The 20,785-nt window shown below is 39.6% G+C and overlaps 1 protein-coding gene across 1 annotated transcript in view; it reads left to right on the top strand.

Annotated features, from left to right (window-relative positions):
* cntn5 (contactin 5) overlaps nucleotides 1-15,548 on the top strand; it is a 150,009-nt gene extending 134,461 nt beyond the window's left edge. Inside the window, exons 18-24 of the mRNA XM_042486509.1 lie at nucleotides 316-386; nucleotides 10,545-10,779; nucleotides 10,874-10,983; nucleotides 11,719-11,905; nucleotides 12,076-12,188; nucleotides 13,223-13,391; nucleotides 14,940-15,548. Of these exons, the coding sequence (XP_042342443.1) occupies nucleotides 316-386; nucleotides 10,545-10,779; nucleotides 10,874-10,983; nucleotides 11,719-11,905; nucleotides 12,076-12,188; nucleotides 13,223-13,391; nucleotides 14,940-15,043 (989 nt within the window). The 3' untranslated portion in view covers nucleotides 15,044-15,548. The remainder of the gene's footprint in view (nucleotides 1-315; nucleotides 387-10,544; nucleotides 10,780-10,873; nucleotides 10,984-11,718; nucleotides 11,906-12,075; nucleotides 12,189-13,222; nucleotides 13,392-14,939) is intronic.
* The last annotated feature ends 5,237 nt before the right edge of the window (nucleotides 15,549-20,785 follow it).

The following is a 20,785-nucleotide window of genomic DNA, read 5'->3' as shown; positions in this document are numbered from 1 at the left end:
ATCAGTGTGTGTAACTTATATCCATTGATGCTGCTCAGAAAAGCTTCTTGTCCCCCGCCTTAGAAATGTTACCGTCGTATGATTTCTGCAAGTGCAGTGGTTAAGAAATGGCACAGTGATATTTTTAGTGATGAGGAAGGTGTGCTGTCATGGTGATTTGAGCACATTTTAAACGCCTTGTTGAACAATCAGGTTGCTTGGTCGGAACTACTTGTAAAATCTGCATTTTCATCTTTTCTTTCTTTCAAAAACACATTGATGTGTGTTTGCAGTGTTGGGTCAGTGATGCATTGTTAACCTTTCTGTTTCACACAGTCCCATCAGTGGCACCAGCGAATGTAAGCGGAGGGAACGGCCGCAGGCATGAACTGGTCATCTCGTGGGAGGTAGGGTCCTCTGCCAAACTCACAGGCGTGACAACACATTTGCAACAACACAAATGTCAGAGTAGTGCTTCACTTGAGCAAGCTCAGACTTTTGTTTAATAAACAGGAGTTAAGGAAGATTTTATTTAGTCTACTCTCCCTTAAAAATAATCTTTGCCATGCCCAGTTGTGTGTAGGGATGTCAACATCATGACCTCTGTACTGTGGAATGCTTTAAGAACTGATCTTATCTACATGCTGTGTGAGAGCGGGCTTCGAGGTCCTTGAAATTCAAGATGCCTCCTTTACAGAAGTTTCTCTCACTTTCTGAAGAAACTGAAGCAGTAACTGCCACAGGTCATGCATTAATTATACTGGAATTCAAATTCTAATTAGAATTATTAGCAAGAGTTCACCAAAGTTTCCAGTATAATTTGAAGACTTTCAGTGTGAAACTTTACCATCTGCGCTCTAATTAAAATGCAAAAATAAATGTCATTGCAGTCAATAGATTAAATCAACATATCAAATGCTGAAGATGCTCTCTCCTAATGAAAACACTTCTTGAATGTCAATGTTTTGCATTATGTAAAGAGAACCATAACCCCAAATAAAGATGCTACTAGTTCTCAGGAAGAGGAGATGCCCAGGGATCTGTTGCTTTCAACTCTTTTTTTCTCTTCCAATTGGTTTGTAGGTATTAGACAAGTTTCAAATGCATTTTTGCAAGTGATATTTTATTGAAAGAGTGTGAGTCCTCTCAGTCCTAAAAACCCTGGGCTCAATAAATCATCATGTACAGGGTAGTTCCCAATCTCTATAACCTGAAACAAAGTGGCAGCCTCAGAGGCTGGAAAGTGAAGCCAACACAGAAGTGCAAACATAACAGAACCACTAACTGTCACTTGAGGCTGGCTCCAAAAACAAGTCTTTGCAAACCCCCATGTTAAAATGCCCACCTTTACAGCAGAAATAAACATACACTACATACAGCCTGGTACAAAAAACGATTTTGGTCTCTGAAGCTAATTTCAACATCAGTGAAAAACTGTACAGGGTTTAATTTTTAAGTAATTCAAACTTTCAAATGTTATTAAAGTTAAGCTTGATTAAGGGCGTAGCCGCTATGAGTAACAGGTGGGTGCTGTCCGTTGACAAGTCGCTACCACAGCAACAATGTTGGTTAGGTAGTGTAACCACTGCGTAACCCCAAGAATGTTGTTCAGCCTTACTTCCAACTTTTTCCCAGTGGTCACTTGCAGTATTGCAGCAAAAAAAATCCCCTGTGCGCCAAAAATGCATTTTCCCTGTAAACCACCTCAAACTACAATCAAGGTCACTTATGCATTTTTGAGCCATGGAGGTTTTATATTTCTGAAACTGTCCATGAGCCAAGAAAAATGACTTAAAAATCTGTGATGCCATGTCATCACAATGTGAAGTCTATGAGCCAATTGAGAGAACTTGTGGGCGGCAAGCAGAAGAAACACCATTGTGTTAACTTACAAGCCAGAAACTTTTTTTGGCAAGCAATTCGATAGGACTTAATAGGATCCATCTTAGCATCCAGTATCCAGGTATTGTTATACAGCTTAGTTAGCTGTCACTATTTCAGTGTGTTTTGAATTCATGAAAGTTAATAGTAATGTTTTGGTCACCTCAGAAAAACTTGTTCAGTGTTTGGTTGCATTAAATGACCCTATAAGGAGTCAGATATTCAATTTTTCCAGTTAGTACATTTTTTAAAAAGTGTTTTAAGCCTGTTCCTTAGGAAAAAAAAATGCATAGTATTAGCACTGTTAACCATAGCTGTAAATGCACAATGCTAACCAATCTAGCAGCAAGAATTTAGGTTATCTCCACCCCCTGGTCCAAACATGCTCACTTCTGGCTCCAAAATGGGATGATGGTGACAGATGGTGACAGCCAAATGCAAAATTTGAGGCTTCAAAACAGAGTCAAACGACCACCGTGTGACATCATGGTGGCTACATCCATTATCTGTGCGTGAAACAAAACTTAGTTTACAGTAATATGAAGTATCACAATATGATAATAATGGCCATGCTGAAGTTATACAGAGCAGATTGAAGAAGGGACAAGGAACAGAACATAATATACATAAATGCAGATTTTTCATTATGTGATTTCTGAGCTTATTTTTATGAAATTACCATATTGAACCTGTAAACCAATATTTCTCAACCTTTGCTGCCTGTAAACTTCTGAACCACAGAAGTGCCTGCAGTATTGAAGACCTATTAAAGCAAATGCACAAAATCACCAAATGATGATTATTTTTAGAATTTTTACTTGACTAAATATGGAAAGAAACCTATAGGGTGTAAATATTCATCCTCTAACTTGTGAAAATATGACTCACTCAGAATAAAAATATGATTATTAATGTGTATGTCAAGGAAAATTATCCACCCGCTGCTGAGAACATTCTCGATCCCGAGGGTTGAGGAACCTCTGTTATAATCCACGAGTGAAACAAGCCCGCTGAAACAAGGTTCCCTTTAAACATCCCTGCTGAAACAGCTTTGCGATTGTTCCCTCAGGAATTTAACTGTCACTAAGTAATAAATCCTGCATGTGAATGTGACTCAATAATCATGTAGAGGTTGCTACTGCATGTGCAATTCATTAAAAACCTTCACTTTTTGTTGCCTGGGAATACTTGTCACACGTTATTAAGGGGGATAAAGCACGCTTGATGGACGATGCAAGTCCTTGTGGTTCCTGAGCTTGAAGGAAACGGTTTAATGATTTTAAGATATACAGATGATTGCATTAGTTTAAAGTCAGTTGTATTCACTTGAGGTGAGATATGATGAGTAACTGCTGCGGATTCGCTCTGTGTGTGCTGGGGACCTGCGTCTGCTCGCCGTCCTATTCCCAGAACCATCAAAGAGGGATCTAATTAAAACATAGAGGAAAGTTTCTGACAAGAGTGAAGAGTCTGGAGATGTTCTTAAACGGTAGGAAGACAGATGTATTGAGGGATTTGCTGGAGTGTTTAAAGAGCAGAGTTCGGCAAAGAGGGTTGGCATCAGCTGATCTTCTACCCTGAACCACGAAAATATTTCCCATTCACTTTTCTCAAGACTCTGTGCAGCATAGTTTCTTATTAATTAAAATTTAATAAGAAACTGTATTGATCTTGGCTTCTTGTTTAAGATTTGAATGAAAATAGATTAATAAATGAATAGTTTTTGGCTGACAATTTACATAAAATTTGCAAATGCACATTGATCAATGTTCTTGACAGAGTTTTTAATTGATATTTTGTGGGTTTATCTAATTATCTCAGCTCTAAAATTGGGTTTCTACTCACCAGCATAAAAAAATGTCATTAAGCACATTTCATAGACACATGCAAGTTCAAGGTGCTGCACAGATAAGTTAAAACAACACAATGCAATTTAATTAACCATTAACCAAATTAACCATTCAAAGTAAAACCAGCCAGTTAAAATATCAGAATTCAAAGTTAAAACAGTACAATTCAGAGGTAAAAAAGCACAATTAAAAGTAAAACCAACACAATTCAGAGTTAAAACAGCATAATTAAAAGTAAAAACAGCACAATTCAGAGTTAAAGCAGTTCAATACAAAGATAAAATAGTAAAATACAAAGGTAAACTAGTACAAATCAGAGATAAAAAAAAAAGTACAATTCAATTTTAAAACAGTACAATTTTAATGAAGAAGGAAAAGGGAGACAAAAGACCACAAGAATGAGAAAATCATTTAGATGATTTAAAATGGTTATAATGATTTAATGATATTAAGCTTTTGGGTTTTCAGTTTGGATTTAAAACTGCAATGGTTCATGGAAATTCTTCCCCAACAATAAACAAAAATATCTGCTGGGACAAAGAGTGCATAAATGCTCTAGCCAATGCCTGCTCTAGCCACTGAGCCACCGGGTGCCCCAGCATTCACTTGTCTCGATGTCTTAATGTGTTGCTGAGAGATCATTCCACAGCTGGAGAAGCCAAGATTCGGCTAAAAAAGGGAGCACACATTCAGTTGTTTGACGTTATAATGTCACTACCATGTGGTCACTACTGTAGCAATCCTTTTAGCAGGCAAACAGTTGAGCACTACAGCTGTACAGACAAAGGTAAATAGCCCAGGTGTGGATTCATTGAACTCACAGGGAGCCGTGACTGCTTTGATACTAAAGAGTGAGAGAGATGTACATTATGTCCAGATAAAACAAAAGTGGAGACTTTCTGCCTTATAGACATCTGATACCAGAAGAGAGGGTCTTGTGAAGGGGCTTATGTTAGCAGCAAAGTGATCGTATTGACCATTTAAGAGGGGAAACATAGTAAACGTGTCTGCAGCAGTGTTCTGCATGCTTTTCTATAACTGAATTTTAATTCCACATCGGATGCTATGAGCAGGTTGAGCCTGGAGGAAAGATTTTGACTGTTCCGATGGGGGTGCAAACCAGACGGGAGACTGCTTCAGTCCACTCAGGCAGAATGTTTTTCCACAAGATCAAAGGTTGAAGTCATTACTGCAAAGATGAAGCACCTGTGTGAGATAAAGATTGAACTATGTTGGTCTCAAGGGAAATAAAAGCGTGGCAGCAGCAAAGAATACAGTGCAAGCATTAGTATAACAAATAGAGCCCACTCAAGTGAATACAGCAAAGACAGCAACAATAATTATTTGTGGATGCCATTTACAGACATATTTCCAGCACATGTGCATGCTGTTTTCATTGTCTGTCTTTGGCTCTCCTGATTGTGAGGTTTAACAACCCAATTGCAGAAGGAAGGAAAAAAAGTTGATTGTGTACCTTTCCGCACAACACAGATTAATTACATTTGTATGTTGTCATGTAGATGATACTTTACATTTCAGTCATGCTGTGATTAACATGTGGATTGGTTCATGCACAAAATTATTTGGTTATGGTGAGGTCAAGATCATGTTTTGGTTTAAAATACCCGCTTTTGGTGGCACAATCTTAGCAGGAAATGTAGTGATGTCTCGGTAAAAAAAAAAACAACAGCTTTTTGTGGCACTATCCCAACAGAAAATGCTGAGCATTTCGAGAAAAAAAACAAAACTTTTCATTCTACTATGCCAACAGGAAATGCAGAAATGTCTAAGTAAAAAACCTCTTTCAGTGGCACTATCCCTGGTGGGAAACAGACATGTCACTAAAAAAAAACAACCGCTTTTGGTGGCTAAAAATCTGCTGGAAAAACGAGTTCTGTTGTTTGTTGGGCTTGACAGTGATCTGCAGCTTTACCTACTTAACCATACACTATCCCCTCCAACTCCTGGTGATAAAGTCAATTTAAATACTACGTCCCTTTAGACATGTGAATTTGATATGTTTATAACATATTTACTGGATTGCAGAAATGTACAACATTTTTCTGCTTTTGTCAAAGTGGTGTTAGTTTTACAGATTGTCCTTACAAGCAGGCCAAAAACTCCTGCTTTATCATTAACAAGAGCACAACCTCAGGATCACAGCTCATTGCATTTTAAACAGGGAACCACTTTATTTGGTTGGAAATTTGTTTAACCATCCAGGGTCTCAGAGTTTGAGGGCACAACTTGGACACGATTGCAGAATTTGCTGACAAAGCTTGAAGAAGGCCAGCTGGGCCATGTATTACACAGAGCTGCATCAGCCAGGCCAGTGATTAAGATGTTGTGAATTTAAAATTTGGTCCCGCCAGAGAGGCACAATGATGATTAACCTTGAATCTCGCAGTCGTTCCCAATATATCCAGGGATGTTTATGAATATCTGTTTGTAACCTCAATCTTGACAATGGTTGTACAAAACGCAATAACTCTCACACCAAGTAAAGAGGATATTAGTGTGAACCGTTTCCAAGTGGACAGCTTGGCTCTCTGCCAGGTTCAGGGCACAGCATGTACAGAATTACTATGAGCAACGCTGAGAATTTGCAATTGAGATCAGTTGAAGGATATATTAACAGGGGAACAGTGAACAGATGTGGAAGCAACTGACAGTTATTCTTGTAGTTATTAAGTATGGGAGCCCAACTGCCACTGGGAGGATAACCTTCACATGAGGAGAAGTGCCCCTTAGTGGCACATTATGGGGGATAATGTCCATTCCAGATGGGATGGTGTTTGGTGGGAGACCATTTCCTGTTTATAAATTAGAGTTATACTATGTAAAGAGTGTCATTAGAGGAGTTAGTATAACACAATGACGACCTCCTTATAAATAAATGCAGGACTCCATGTTGGAAGAACAATCAAGTGATACTTAAAGTGACACAAGACCCTGACTGGAGTTTTCTTGGACATAAAATCTGAATAAAGGCTCCTTTCAGGCCATGCATAAATTTAATTAATTGCAAAAAGTAATTCTTAGTAAAGCAATTTCTTTCTTAAAGAAGTATTTCACTGCTGGAAAGATGATCTGTTCATGGAACTGGGCTGTCTATGTTGTATAGAGACGTAAATACTTTTAATATTGGTGCTACATGACCAGAGAATTTAGAGGAAAAAGAATTAATATTGGATTTGCTCAGGAGGTAGAAAACGTACCAGAATGCACTGTGCCTCAACAGACTAATAAACGCTCCCATTGCCCTTAAATATGCATAACTTTAAACCTCAATAAAAAGTAAACTGTTGAGTTACGTAATAATGTACCCTGCATACAGCTGTCATGAGGTGCAAAATTGCCTATGAAGACCAAAACCATTTTTTTCTGCCAGGCTATTAACATGTTTATTTCTGCTGCAAAGTTGGGAATTTTAACTTTAACAGCTGGTAACAGACAATCTAGAATTACAGTTAAAGATTTAATGTTCCTGAAAACATTTTATGTGAGAAATAGGCGATGCAGTTACAGAATCTGTAATATTAGTTTATTAGCACTGCTTAGTTTTACAGTTTGATTTCAGTTTTTTCAGCCTCCATTTTTACAATACAGGAAACAGTATGGCACCCATTTCCAGCTCAAAATTCTCATATTACAGCCAAACAGTGCACTTATATATGTTTCTTAGGACATTTTAGGTGAGAAATAAGCAATACCCTAACGTAATGTTGGTTTTTAATTGATCAGCACTGCCTAGTTTTACAGTTTGATCTGGGCTTTGTATGTGTTTGAGAGAGAGAGACAGAGGGGTAACTCTCTCTCTGTCCACTTCTTTACACTTTGTGTCCATAGTGACAGACCTATGAAGATTTGGGAGATAAATTTGTGGTTTAACCAACAGCCATGGCTGTAATAAAATGATAAAGCATTGGAGGCAGGGCTCTGTTTATTCGTATGAAATGTGTAAAGTGATGCATAAAGCCAAAAAAGTCAACTGTCATGCATAAATTCACCCAGATGACTGGCACTCTTCTGCATTATGCGGCCCATAGAGAAAGCGCATCAGAGACTTTTGCCAGCTGAGTCAGCCACTTCCTATTTACTTAACTTAAATGAGGATCAAATTATTTCATCCCGGGGCTCTTCTAAATAATATCGGACCAAATGGATCAAATCTCAAGTCATTTTGGAGGGGTTGTGATGCTCAAATAAATAAAATAAATCTAAAATAATAAATAATAAAATATAAAATAATAATGTACTGCTCACCATGTAAGTCAAAGGGAGAAAGTCTTTTTGGCCCTAAGGACATGACGTGATGGTTTAATTACACTGTCACGGCCACTACACAAAAAATTGGCTTTCAAGCCCTGGGCACTTCCTAAGGGCCTGGCAACAGCCCCAGAGCCAGAAGAAATCTGCTGGATTACCATAGTTAATTAACACACCCTACCCACATTGTTGCGATACAAAGCTGGCTGAAAATTGTCAAAGTATCCCTTTAATGATTCTCTTGATTCTCTAGAAATTGTATATTTGCTGCTTTTGAGTTACAAATTTCCATGATTGGAGCAATTTGTTTCCTCAACAAGTGCCTCCTCATAAAACTGAGTGTGAGCATTTTTTAATTTGACAATTTTGCAGATAAGATCAAATCACTTCTCAAAAACAGAGTGTACAACAGTTGAAAAATGGTGTTTCCTTTGCCCATTCGGGGTTAGAATAATTTGGTCACCCATCGATAAGTCTGTCAGAGGATCACAGGACAATGTCGCTCAGATGCAATGTCTTCCTTTTTTTACTTGCCATTTTAAGTCGTTTTAGCTCTGCCCTATTTCCTCCCGTTTCTGCTAAATGCTCTTGGAAATAAATCAGGACTTCGTCAGTGATCAATGGAGATGGATATTAAAGGAGACGGAGCAGGAATGTTAGCCCTTTTTGGCAGTCGAGGCATGTGAGCGCATGGCAGTTCTGCCTCTCCAATCATCTGTGGAGAGTTGTCAGAGCCTGGACGGCCATGGTGGGCAGGGTTATTAAGCAGGATGAATGACTAAACAGTCTCTGCAGCTTCATTCAGCCGTCTCATTAGAGTCGACGGTGAGAGACTGCTGTTTCGCGGGGAGCCATTGGGAGGACCATTAGTGATGCCCCCACAGTCAACGTCACTAAGCCCAGCAGGCCCCCACCAATTCATCCACAAGACTTACCTCCTTTCTATCAGCCCCCTCACACCGTGTCCGCACTTATCAGCGACTGGTTCAATTCCCATACCCACAAGTGTTTCTAGACTTAACTAGCTAATTTGTTCATGCTGTTTTTTAAAGACCCATATTCCTTGGCATGTCTTTAAAAGCATTGCCAGCTCTGATAATAACTTCGATGGAAGCTAATTCATTTTCACTGATCTTCCCTGTAATTAGGCAGTCATAGTGATTGGTCGTTGTTGAAGGAAATGTGAACTACATCTCCATCCACCGCAAATCCCTTTGCAGACTACATGGCTAATTTGGGTGATGCCTTCAGGGGACAATATTACTTTGAAGCTGATGCAAATCAACACATTAAAGCATGCTGAGTTTTTGTTGCCAAAAACAGGTGTACAGGTGTTTGTCATTTATTAAATTTAGCCAAAGATTTAATCCCTGCAGCTCGCATTTTAATTAAATTCTAGCTCACTTAATGAATTGGCATTTGACTTGATTAAGCGTTGAGCAGCTGTGGAAGACAGCTCCCAGTTTAACCACTTCAGGAAAACCACAGATAAGCATTGAAGTCAGCACACAAACCCTATGTCCCAAAAAATCCTCCTGTCAGACATGGAAAGATAAATAGCTACATAATGGGCGTAAGTGAGCCAGATATGATTCGTTTCCATTTCTCAAGACTGACTGCATCTTTATTAACACTGGCAGACAGTAACAGTAAATGGGTAGGAAATTGAAAGCTGGTTATACGGGAAGGAATGAGAGCCTTGCTCGCACAGAAGCAATTTAAATTTGAAAATGTGCAAATTATGCACGTTCAGAGCTGTACAGTACTGCTGCTGGTACAGCAAACTAGTTTGCACCAAATCTCACAAAAAGACACTCTTGGATGATACCTTCTTTTTTTATGCTTCTGTGCCAGCGACAGCAGTGGCTGCAAGCATATTTTTTTTCAGGTTGTCTGTCAATCCATACATACATTTGTCTGTTCCATTCTTGTAAACTCAATATCTAAAGAATGCCTTGAGCATTTTTTCCAAATTTAGCATAAACATAAACCTTAACTTAAGGATGAACTAATCAGATATTTGTGGTCATAGGTCAAAGACAAAGGTCACTGTGACCTTGTATGTCTCATTCTTGTGAACACAACATCTGAAGAAAGGGTTGAAGGAATTTTTAGTTCAAATTTGGCACAATTGTTCACTTAAACTCAGTGATGAACTGATTATATGTTGGTGGTCAAAGGTCAAGGTCATTGTTGATGTCTGATATCTAAAAAAAAGGGGGTTGAAAAAATATTTTTACAATTTGGCACAAATGTGCACTTGGACTCGAAGATCATTTAATTAGATTTTGGTTATCATGATTCAAAAATTGAGGTCACTTTGACCTCATCTGTCTCAATCTTGTAAATGCAATATCTGAAGAACACCGCCCGGGGGGGACATTTCGTTAGATACTGAATTAGTGACACTAATCTTGAAACTGTGCTGACTGTATAGATCTTCTGTGCTGCCGGGGGGGAAGATGTGTGTAACGCATCCATGTTTTCACACACGTGGTGTAACTTGGCTGTTGTGCCGAGGCATACAAATGAGTTGTGGTAATTCTAGTTTTCTGATATTTCCAGCCTGTGTCTGAGGAATTCCAAAATGGTGAGGGCTTTGGGTATATCGTTGCATTTCGTGCCAACGGAACCAGAGGCTGGAAGGAGAAGATGGTTACTTCAGCGGACTCTACAACATACAAATACAGAGACGAGACCTTCCCTCCCCTTACGCCATTTGAAGTGAAGGTTGGAGTGTACAACAACAAGGGAGACGGGCCGTTCAGCAAAGTTGTGATCATCCACTCTGCGGAGGGGGGTGAGTTGGTATTTGTGGTTGCATTGATTTTTAAAGTGCAGAGGAAATAGTTTTTGGCATTTTATGATTGTCACAATTTTAACTTGTTTCACAGAGCCGAGGGAGGCACCATCTGATGTGAAAGCTTACAGCATTTCTTCATCGGAAATTAGGGTCACTTGGAAACCGCCCAGTCCTGGACCAGGAAAACCAAGAGGATATGAGGTACACTGTTACAAAATGCTGTATTTTCACAGCAACTTCTTTGTTGTTTTTTTTTTTTTAATTACAGTAAATCATTGTAAATCTTGATGCTTTTTGAAACCAATATTACAATGTAAACCTCACATTCAACTTCAGAATGCTGTAATAAATGAAATGCTAATATACTTTTGAAGTAATATACAGTAGTGACCAGGGCCGGCTCTATATGGCATAGGCGATATAGGCGGTCGCCTAGGGCGCCATCTGCTGGAGGGGCGCCGCCACGCCGCCAGTCCCCCTTGGCCTCGAGGGAAAATAATAATAAAATAATAATTTTCTATGCCCACTGGCGCCCTCACTTAGTGTTTTCTGTCTAGAAAAAAATATATATAGTAACATTACAAATAAATAAACAGTGACATGTTCCTAAATTATGTGTGAGCACGTGATGTGTCGTTATTGGGTGCGTAGGTGCGGGTTAGGGTTAGGGCGCCTAGGGCACCAAATTGGGTAGAGCCGGCCCTGGTAGTGACACTGTAAAATTACACTAAACGACTGGCAACTACAGCTGCAGTAGTTCACCGTAATTTTATAGGAAAATTTGTTACAATGTACATGTAAATTGTTTATGTTTAGGTACACACTTTCACATTTGCATACAATATCTGACCTTTGTGTATTGAGGCCTTGTTTTTGTTTGTTTTTTGTAAGGTTTGGGAGCAGTATTTTTTTCAGTCATTCATTTTTTGTTCACAGGTCAGCTACTGGAAAGACATGGAGCAGGAAGAGTCAGGGATAAAACAAAGAACTGTAAAAAACGAAACATCCATGGTCTTGACAGGTCTAGATGGCAACAGTGTGTATCTCATCACTGTAAAAGGCTTCAACAGCATCGGCCAGGGTCCTGCCACCACTGCTGTCACAGCCAAGACTAGGAAAGCCCGTGAGTACAGCGCTGACACTAATCACATCATACTATATATGGAATAGAGGCTACCTGTTAAGTTTGCTCCAAATCTCCCTGTAAAAAAAGGGGAGTAATTGACCTAGTTGGTTGAATCTCTGTTTAAATGTCTGTGTTAATTTGCACTCAGTGTTGCGTTCTCTTCTTAGCTCCTGCTCAGACTCCAACCAATCTCATGTGGATTCAAGAGGGGAACAACGTGTCTTTAAGCTGGGACCCAGTGAAGGCAAAAGACAATGAGTCTGATGTCATTGGGTACATGGTAATGATCAGTCTCTTAATTCATAATGAATTTCATGTCATTAAGACACATAACAACGTTTGTGCAAAGACTGTAGATTTGCTAAGGTGTATTTGTTTTTGATTATTTCAACTCAGTGTCTGAGAAATCATGCCTTTACTGTCAATTAGGGTGTAACAACAAGCTCTGCAACCCCCATGGTTTTCAGCGGGTGAGAGCGGCAAACAAAAATGGTAGCAAATTCAGAAACTTTCATCATCACAGTTGGAAACAAAATACCACACAAATGTTGATGAACTGACACAGAATCCAAAAAAATTATCAATTTTAAATGCTGACTATTATCGGCATACACAACAACAAAAGGAATAATTGTCAGGTGAAATGCCCCCTTGGTAAAGAAAGATGACTATTCTTTCCTGACATTTGCATGCTCGCAGTCTCGTTACTTTGACTTTGTGTTTAAAAGGGACAGTTCACCCCAAAATCAAGGATGGGGCTCATGGGGCTCTAGTCCATGAGCAGATGCACACTTCCTTCTGCTCATTGATACAGTTGGTGGTTGTAGCTCGGTGGAAAGAAAATAATTCCTATATGAAACTGCTCACAACAAGGTCTGTGGATTATCTTGAGTAACCAGGTCATGATTTCTGGAAAGAGACTGATGTTGAGTTGTATGTGTTGAAATCTAATTTTTGTGCATTTTGAGCATGACAAGCCAAGTGCCATCTGGTTCCATTATACTGGAGGAAAGGCAGACGTCTCTACTGCCGTTATATTCAACAGTCGTCAGCTCTCACCAAAACAATGTAGATGGACAAACAGCACTACAGATAAGAGTTAAAATATGTATTTTTTGAATTTGAACTGTCCCTTTACAGTACAAAAAAATTTAGCTGCTCATCTCATTTAACAAAAAATAAACAGGAATTTCACTTTTGGATTCCTGAAAACTAAAAACACCTAATGTTGTCCTGTGATTTTTTACATCTCTATTTAATATGAACTATTTCAACCAGGTAAACCTAAAGTGGCTGTGTTGACATGTCCTGCAGGTGTTACTCAAACAGGAGGGCAGGAGCCACAACCAGGTGACAAGAACCATTAACCCTTCCACCATGCTGTCACTGCCAGAGGGAGGCACCTATATCATTGAGGTGCGCGCCCTCAGTGAAGGGGGAGAGGGAGCGGTCAGCTCCCAAGTCCGAGTGGTCACTTCCTCTGGTAAGCTTGATGCTAGTTAGTGGCCATACACTAACCTCTGGAATTCAATCGCTATGCACAGGCTGTTTTCTCTTTGTAGCGATCTTATGCTCTGCCCTTAATTGAGTCACTGCAGCTGCTGTGCGAGCCAAGTTTTCTTTGGCTAATACTGTTTTAATTACCTCGCCCACACAAACCTTCCTACTCCTGCACAGCCAATTAACTTCTAAGCAACAGGACAAACTGAAAGTTTGCAGTCCTGTGTGTGACATTAGCAGCCAGCTTTTCAGGGCAATAGCTTGCTGTTTTCTTTACAGTGTTCCCAAACAACTTTTCCATGACATTTCAAGGACTCAAAATATGTGTTATTTTCTTGGCCACTTGCCTGGCATTTTTCAAACATTAAAGATTCAAACCCTATCCACACAGAATTTCAGCATCCCACATGATGTGTACAAGGACCATTGGAAATTTGAAAAAAAAAGTTTTTGACAACTGGTGTCATTTTGGCAATTTCTGACAAAAGAGAAAAGGAAGTCTATAGACCAAATCATAAAGAAAATCCCCCGTCACATATATAAAATGAATATTTAATATTTCTTGAGCAAATGTTACTTCAGTTGGTTAGTTTTTAGCCACCTAAAAAAAGGACCACTGCAAAAATCAATATAAATTTAAGTGTAAAATAAATATTTTCATTGCAACACCTCGCTGTTAGACACCCCCTTCTAACAAGGAACTGAAACTATTTTCCCAAAGCCACCAGACTCCAACTGAAACAGTCATTTTATCTGGCAGAACAAGGAAGTTACTGGACTACTGCTGCCTCGATCAGTTAGTGTGTAACACTAAAGTAAAGCGGTGAAATAATTTCAAAAATAGCACACTCTTAAATGAACAGTGTGTAAGGAGATTGGGAGATTTAGTGCCCTGTGTTGAGGATTGCCGTTTGCAACCAGCTGACCACTTCGGATTAGGATTCCTTCAGTGTTCATGGTTGAGGAGGATTTAACTGGGAGTAAAATTATCCAAAGAAGTCTCTTCCTCTCCAAAACCAACCAACCCAGTGATTTAAACCGGTAAAAAGACTGAATACAGCGGTTTCATGGTAGAATTCTGATTTCCTGACACTGTTTGCATTTTTTTGACATGCCTGCTGTGCCTGTATGAAGAGAGATGGAAGGCGGGAGAAAATGAAGAAATGTACACAATGAACAAACAACAAACATTAACAACGAAGAGATAAAACCAAAACTTTGTCACACACTATTGTTTATTAAAGCTACGTTACATCATCAACTACAGAAAATAAATTCACCATTATGTTAAATGAATATAATTTAATTTTTTACACACAACACATACCCATGGATTCTCCAAAACTTTCAATGATTTTTACTAGTTTCATGACTTTTTTTAGGCCTGGAAAATATGATTGTAAAAGTCAATGACTTTTCCAGGTTTTCCATGATGGTGGGAACCCTGTATTTAGCATAAGATGAATTAAATAATTCTGTTTTGCATCTTCGTTTTCATCAGAATCGACTCTTCCTCCTCCCTCCTCCGTAGGTGTTCGGGCAAAAAGCAACCAGTGCTCGGTGCACAGCCTGCCACAGAGCCTAACATGGACTGCACTGCTCCTGGTCCTTCTGGTGCCTTCAGCTTCCTGGTGAGGCCACTGTGCCATCCTCATTTTTCATGGAGGGAGCCACCACTCTTCTGCTCCCTTATTCCCTCTGACTGCCTGCTTGCTTCGGCCTTAACCATCCCAAAGGGCCCGAGGCCTGCCAGAGGGGGTTGGGTCTGCCAGTTACCACGCGGCTCTTCAGAGTTCATCCTTTTAAGTTCCCTGTTTCCTTTGAGGCTCCGGACATTTGATTTGCACAGCTCTTTCCGACATGACGATAGTGTTGTACTGTAGTGTACATTGTGTGGAAAGATTTGTTTAATCATTTCCTCTAACATCCTGTGTTCCCCTCATTGACTGGAATCTAACCACTTCCAGACGGCTCTTACAGCTCTGGGGTTCTACAGAGCATGAACAATTCCTCGAAAGCTGCTGCGGTAGTAATACAGGGATCAGCCGGCCTGTTTCTTTTCATTACTTATCTGCATCAATTTACCCCTTGGCTGCCTAACAAGCAATGCAGCAGAAGCTCAGTAGAGATAAGTGCATTGTTTTCTTATTCACACATTGAGGAGAAAAAAAGTTTTTTATGGAACCAAGAATCTTACTATTTCCAGACTTGCTTTTTGTACATTGTGTTACCTTTAGAGAAAAACACCGTGGTGTGTGTCAGCTATGTCAAACTCTCTGTTTTGGTAGTGATTAAGCAATGCTTGGTGATACAGTTTGTTGACTGTTGGATGTATGGAGATAGGAAACAGGTTGTTACCTGTAGTGCCCGAACACATCAATAGGCAAAGACGACTCTGTACGGACTCTTGGTGTCAGTACAAATAAATGTGATGTATATTTTTTACATGGTTGTTGTATTTTCTAACTGATAAGAATATGTGTTTTTGACAATGCGTTAGCAAAACAACTAACAATTATTTTCATTACTGATCAGTCTGTTGGTTTATTTTATAGTAAACTGGGTCAGAATTTTGTCTATAGACCAAATCATAAAGAAAATCTCCAGTCACATATCTAAAATAAATATTGAATATTTGCTGATCAAATGTTACTTCAGTTAGTTAGTTTTTAGCCACCTAAAAAAAGGGCCACTGCAAAAATCAATATCAGTGATATATCAAGTGTAAAATAAATATTTTCATTGCAACACCTCGCTGTTAGACACCCCCTTCAAACAAGGAACTGAAGCTATTTTCCCAAAGCCACCAGACTCCAACTGAAACAGTCATTTTATCTGGCAGAACAAGGAAGTTACTGGACTACTGCTGCCTCGATCAGTTAGTGTGTAACACTAAAGTAAAGCGGTGAAATAATTTCAAAAATATTAATATCAAAAATAATAATTCTCTTAAATGAACAGTGTGTAAGGAGATTGGGAGATTTCGTGCCCTGTGTTGAGGATTGCCGTTTGCAACCAGCTGACCACTTCGGATTAGGATTCCTTCAGTGTTCATGGTTGAGGAGGTTTTTACCGGGAGTAAAATTATCCAAAGAAGTCTCTTCCTCTCCAAAACCAACCAACCCAGTGATTTAAACCGGTAAAAAGACTGAATACAGCGGTTTCATGGTAGAATTCTGATTTCCTGACACTGTTTGGCTTGTCACAGAGAGGTTACTAACTGCGGTGGCCTGTGCTTGGTTTGTCTGTTCTTGGCTTCTGTAAAAACATGGCGCTGCAAACATGGAGTTCTCCAAAGATGATGACCCGCTCCCTATGTAGATATAAACAGCTTATTCTAAAGTAAGAAAAATGCGATTATTATCTCATGTGATTATGCCCTAAAAAAGCATATGTATTATATTAGATTGCATTTCAGTCAATATGTCCCCTGATATAGGTTTTTTAGGTGGCAGAAATATGTTTCATTGCAGCCCGCATCCACAGCAGTACGTTGTTTAGCTAACTACGGGTACAAATAAAGTCACCTCCTCCTGTGCCAGTAAATTCAGTTAATGAAAGATGCTTACAGAGTAACAGTATATAAAATAAGCACAGCAGAAACGTCACATAGGTCATACCATTTTGTTTATCTTTACACATAACAGTTACAGCTGAAAACGACAACAGAAATTTTCAAGTCTCCACAATAGGAATCTTTTGCCAGTCAGGATCCAAAGGTATTCAATGTGCAGTAAAATAAAATGAAGGAAAGCATCAGATTCCAATATTTCAGAAGGTTGTGTTCAGAAGTGTTTTTGTTTAAGAAATAGATTAATTGATAATAAAAAATAATACATTTTTTTTTATTAATCAAATGACAAATTGACCTCAGCAGTAATGCATCTTCAATATGTCCCTACAATCAAATTCACTTTTATTATTCTGCACTTTATCTCTAACTGTTGAAATGTCCCTGGTCTATCAGACAGCCCTGCACTTTGAGAGGCCTTTCCCAAGTGTTATGTAAAGTACGGGTTTATTGAATTCCACACACGTGGCATTAGAGGCCACAACATTTTCTGTGATAAAAGCACCACTGCGGAGCCAAATAGGGCGGCATCAAGAGTATCTCCCCTTGCTCTCGGGCTCCTCTCTTGCCTTGTCTGCAGTAAAAGCTTATCGCTCACTGGGCAGAAATCCAAATGAATTTGCCTCAAGTGTAATTAATGTTAGAATGGAGATCTGTAGTCCTAAAACCTGCTTGCTTGAGCAGACCTTTTGCTTGCTGTGCCTCCAGCTCCCTGGACTCTCCATTACAGAGTCAGAGTAACCTGGCTCACCCGATCAGGTTCAGACAAGGGTACTAGCTCAACCACAAGAGATGGGACCACACAGCGAAGCAGAGGACGAAAACTGCTCCAAGCGGTGTCTATCCCGTGGATACTCCTCTTCCTTCAGACCTCTCTGTTTTGGTTACATTTGGAGTGGGAGGATGGTGAAGTTGGTCTCCTCTTTCTAACTTGTACAACGTTTCCGTCTGTAGTGCAAAGCATTAAGCTGTTTAATGTGGATGGAGGGGTTTGCGGTGCTTTTAGCCTGTTCAATGATGTCGGCTCAAACACATACCTCCACACAAGTGCTAATGTACCGACCTTTAATTATTCATGCAGCACCTGTCTGTGTTAGAGCATCTGATTTATGATAATGGATTATGTATCCTGCAAGGGGACCCATTTGGTTCAGAGCCAGAAGCTATAGTGTCAGCAATTAAAACATGAACTCCCCCTAGGTTAATGTCAGTGTCTCTGCGAGTGTGTGCATGTAAGTGTGTACTGGGATACACTGCACCTTTTAGTCATCTACAGTATGTTAGGGATGATTTCAGGGCTAATATATTCTGCTCTAGATCAACAAAGAGCCAGTTTTACAGTTAGGATTGCTTGCAATTGCATTTTGTACAAGACAAAATATATTTTCATTGAGTTTATGAAGCTTAGGCTGCCATTAATCACTATTAGCATTGTAATGTTTTTTAACTGATTTAAATATAAAGGTAGTGCTTTTGTACAACACATTCCCATCCCAAGTCACCACTTATTACAGCTTTGCAGTGGACTTCTGCGTCTTTGTTCCTTTTGCATCTGGTGCTGACTCTCAGGGATGGTGCTACAAAAGCACATGGTGGAATGACGCTGTGCATCATTATATTTAGACAACACAAGCACCTGGCAACCAATGCAAGTCTGTGGTTTGTTCTTGCCCTATATTGGGAATTTTGTGCTCCTTATATTACATTGTCACTGGCAGCGTTTCGACCTGATGGTGTTAAGTGGTGTGTCTTGCAGTTGTGACAGGATCCGTCTGGCTGCATTCTCATCTGACACACCACGTTCGCAACTGTTCTCAAATGTAAACACATAATATTGCCGCAAGCAGTTCTGTCCGGTCTCTATCTCAGCTGATGCCGTCCAGCAGTTATCATGCAGATGCGAAAAGTGGTGTCAGATTCTAATGTAAAAAACACTTCAGTGGTATTTTCAGCTTGATCTCATTCCAGAAAATACTGCTTCTTTGACAGTGCCTCTGATGTAAGAGTGCCAAAAACCACCTATCACAAGCACATGAAATGCCGCTGGACAGCATAAGGTGAGAACATGGTCGGACAGAACATGTTGTGGTGCCTTCACACACTGATGGATCACCCGACAGAACCTGTCGTGTCTGCATGAAACACAGCAGGATGCCGTCCAGCTGAAACGCTGCCGGAAATGACGTAATATAAGTAGCACGAGGGCACCTGGAAAGATTGGTGGATGGGTCAAACAAACTCTTGACTTTCATGCAGCAGCCCAGCATACACTTCTTATATGAATATGATGTTTTTTTCTTCCCTTATCACACACCTCCTTCCCATAATCCTAACTATCGGTGCCAGCATGTGCATTTGTTGACATTCTGACTTTGGTTGCCATGTGCCTGTGTTGTCTAAACATAACCACATGCCACGCCATCCCACCTTGTGCTTGTTTTGACATCACGATAGCGCCATCCCAGAAACAACAGACAGCAGACACAGAAGGATACCTGAAACTTAATATATAGACACAGAGGTCCACTGCAAAGTGGCAATATGTGACAACTTCAGAATAAGAACAAGCTATTTACTGTCAGTATCTGTTCTATATTAATCTAATGTTTGAATTTCTCACTTTTTTCTTGCCTCATATCATTTTTGAAGGGGACAGAGTCAGATCAGTATAAGCTTCAGGCTTAAGTAGTGGCACTACCCTGAAATTTAATAAACTTTTCTCCTTGATAGGGTTAGCAGCACATATAATCTAACAGCAACCCTGAAGCTGATGGATTCAACATCTCTGCTCCAAGGACGCTTCAACAGGACGGAAGCTGACTGTTAGGGCGACAGGAACTGCAAGATGAAAGGACACATGCACATATACTTTATTGATAATGCTTTTGCAATAAATATTTTTTGACTTAACATTCCAAGAGAGATTCAGAGGACACCATTTGCACATAACACAAGTTTTTCTCTCTTCCTTTACACTCTCTGAAACCTAAACACCCTCAAAGAAACCTATGGTTTGTGATATTTCAGCAGGTATTAGTTAATGCTACTTCTGTCTTCATCCATGTACAAATGTCCTTTAGCCTTTAGTCAAGTATTAAATTGTCCTGATGGCATTGTTGTTGAAGGATTCGCTCTGTGATTGAGAGCCAAGCTGTGACTGCTTTCCAGAGGGGTCACAGTTTAACCCTCATGCCAAAAATTGCCAGAAGAGGAGGGTCCTCCAACAGACGCTGCTGCTGCTACACTGAGAGGTAAACTGTAATATCATACAGTTAGAGACTTGCTGTGCAACCTGTTATTTTCTGTCTTGTATTTGATGTTTGCACAAGCAATTACCAAAACTGTTGTGTAACAAAACTTTGGGATTCAATTAAGTTTTTCAACAGCTGACACTGTGAATGACACCAAAGTGGTAAAATGTAATGTGAGAAGTTTTTCGTCGGTTGTGAAGTTCATGAGTCAAGGCAGGAGTCAACTTTACACCACATTAGGATCACAGGATTAAACTGGGAAATATAATGTTTCTCAAATGTTTCCACAAATATTGAGGTGCAATATTGCAGTGTATCTGCATTTAAAGGGACAGTGTTTAAGATTTAGCAAGATTTAGTGGCATCTCCCAATTGCAACCAGGTGAAACTTGGTTTGTTGCTTCTGTGTTCATTTTTCAGGAGGCTTTTACTGAAAGCCAAATTACCCCCAGTGGTCTCTTACTCTCCAAAACAAAGGAACCCAGTGATTTAAACCAGTAGAATCACTGAATAAAGCAGTTTAACATTAAAACAAATAAGTGTTTTTTCCAACAC

The sequence above is a fragment of the Plectropomus leopardus genome, chromosome 5 (assembly GCF_008729295.1).
Source record: "Plectropomus leopardus isolate mb chromosome 5, YSFRI_Pleo_2.0, whole genome shotgun sequence".
NCBI lineage: Eukaryota > Metazoa > Chordata > Actinopteri > Perciformes > Serranidae > Plectropomus > Plectropomus leopardus.
This window is presented reverse-complemented; position numbering and strand designations above follow the sequence as displayed.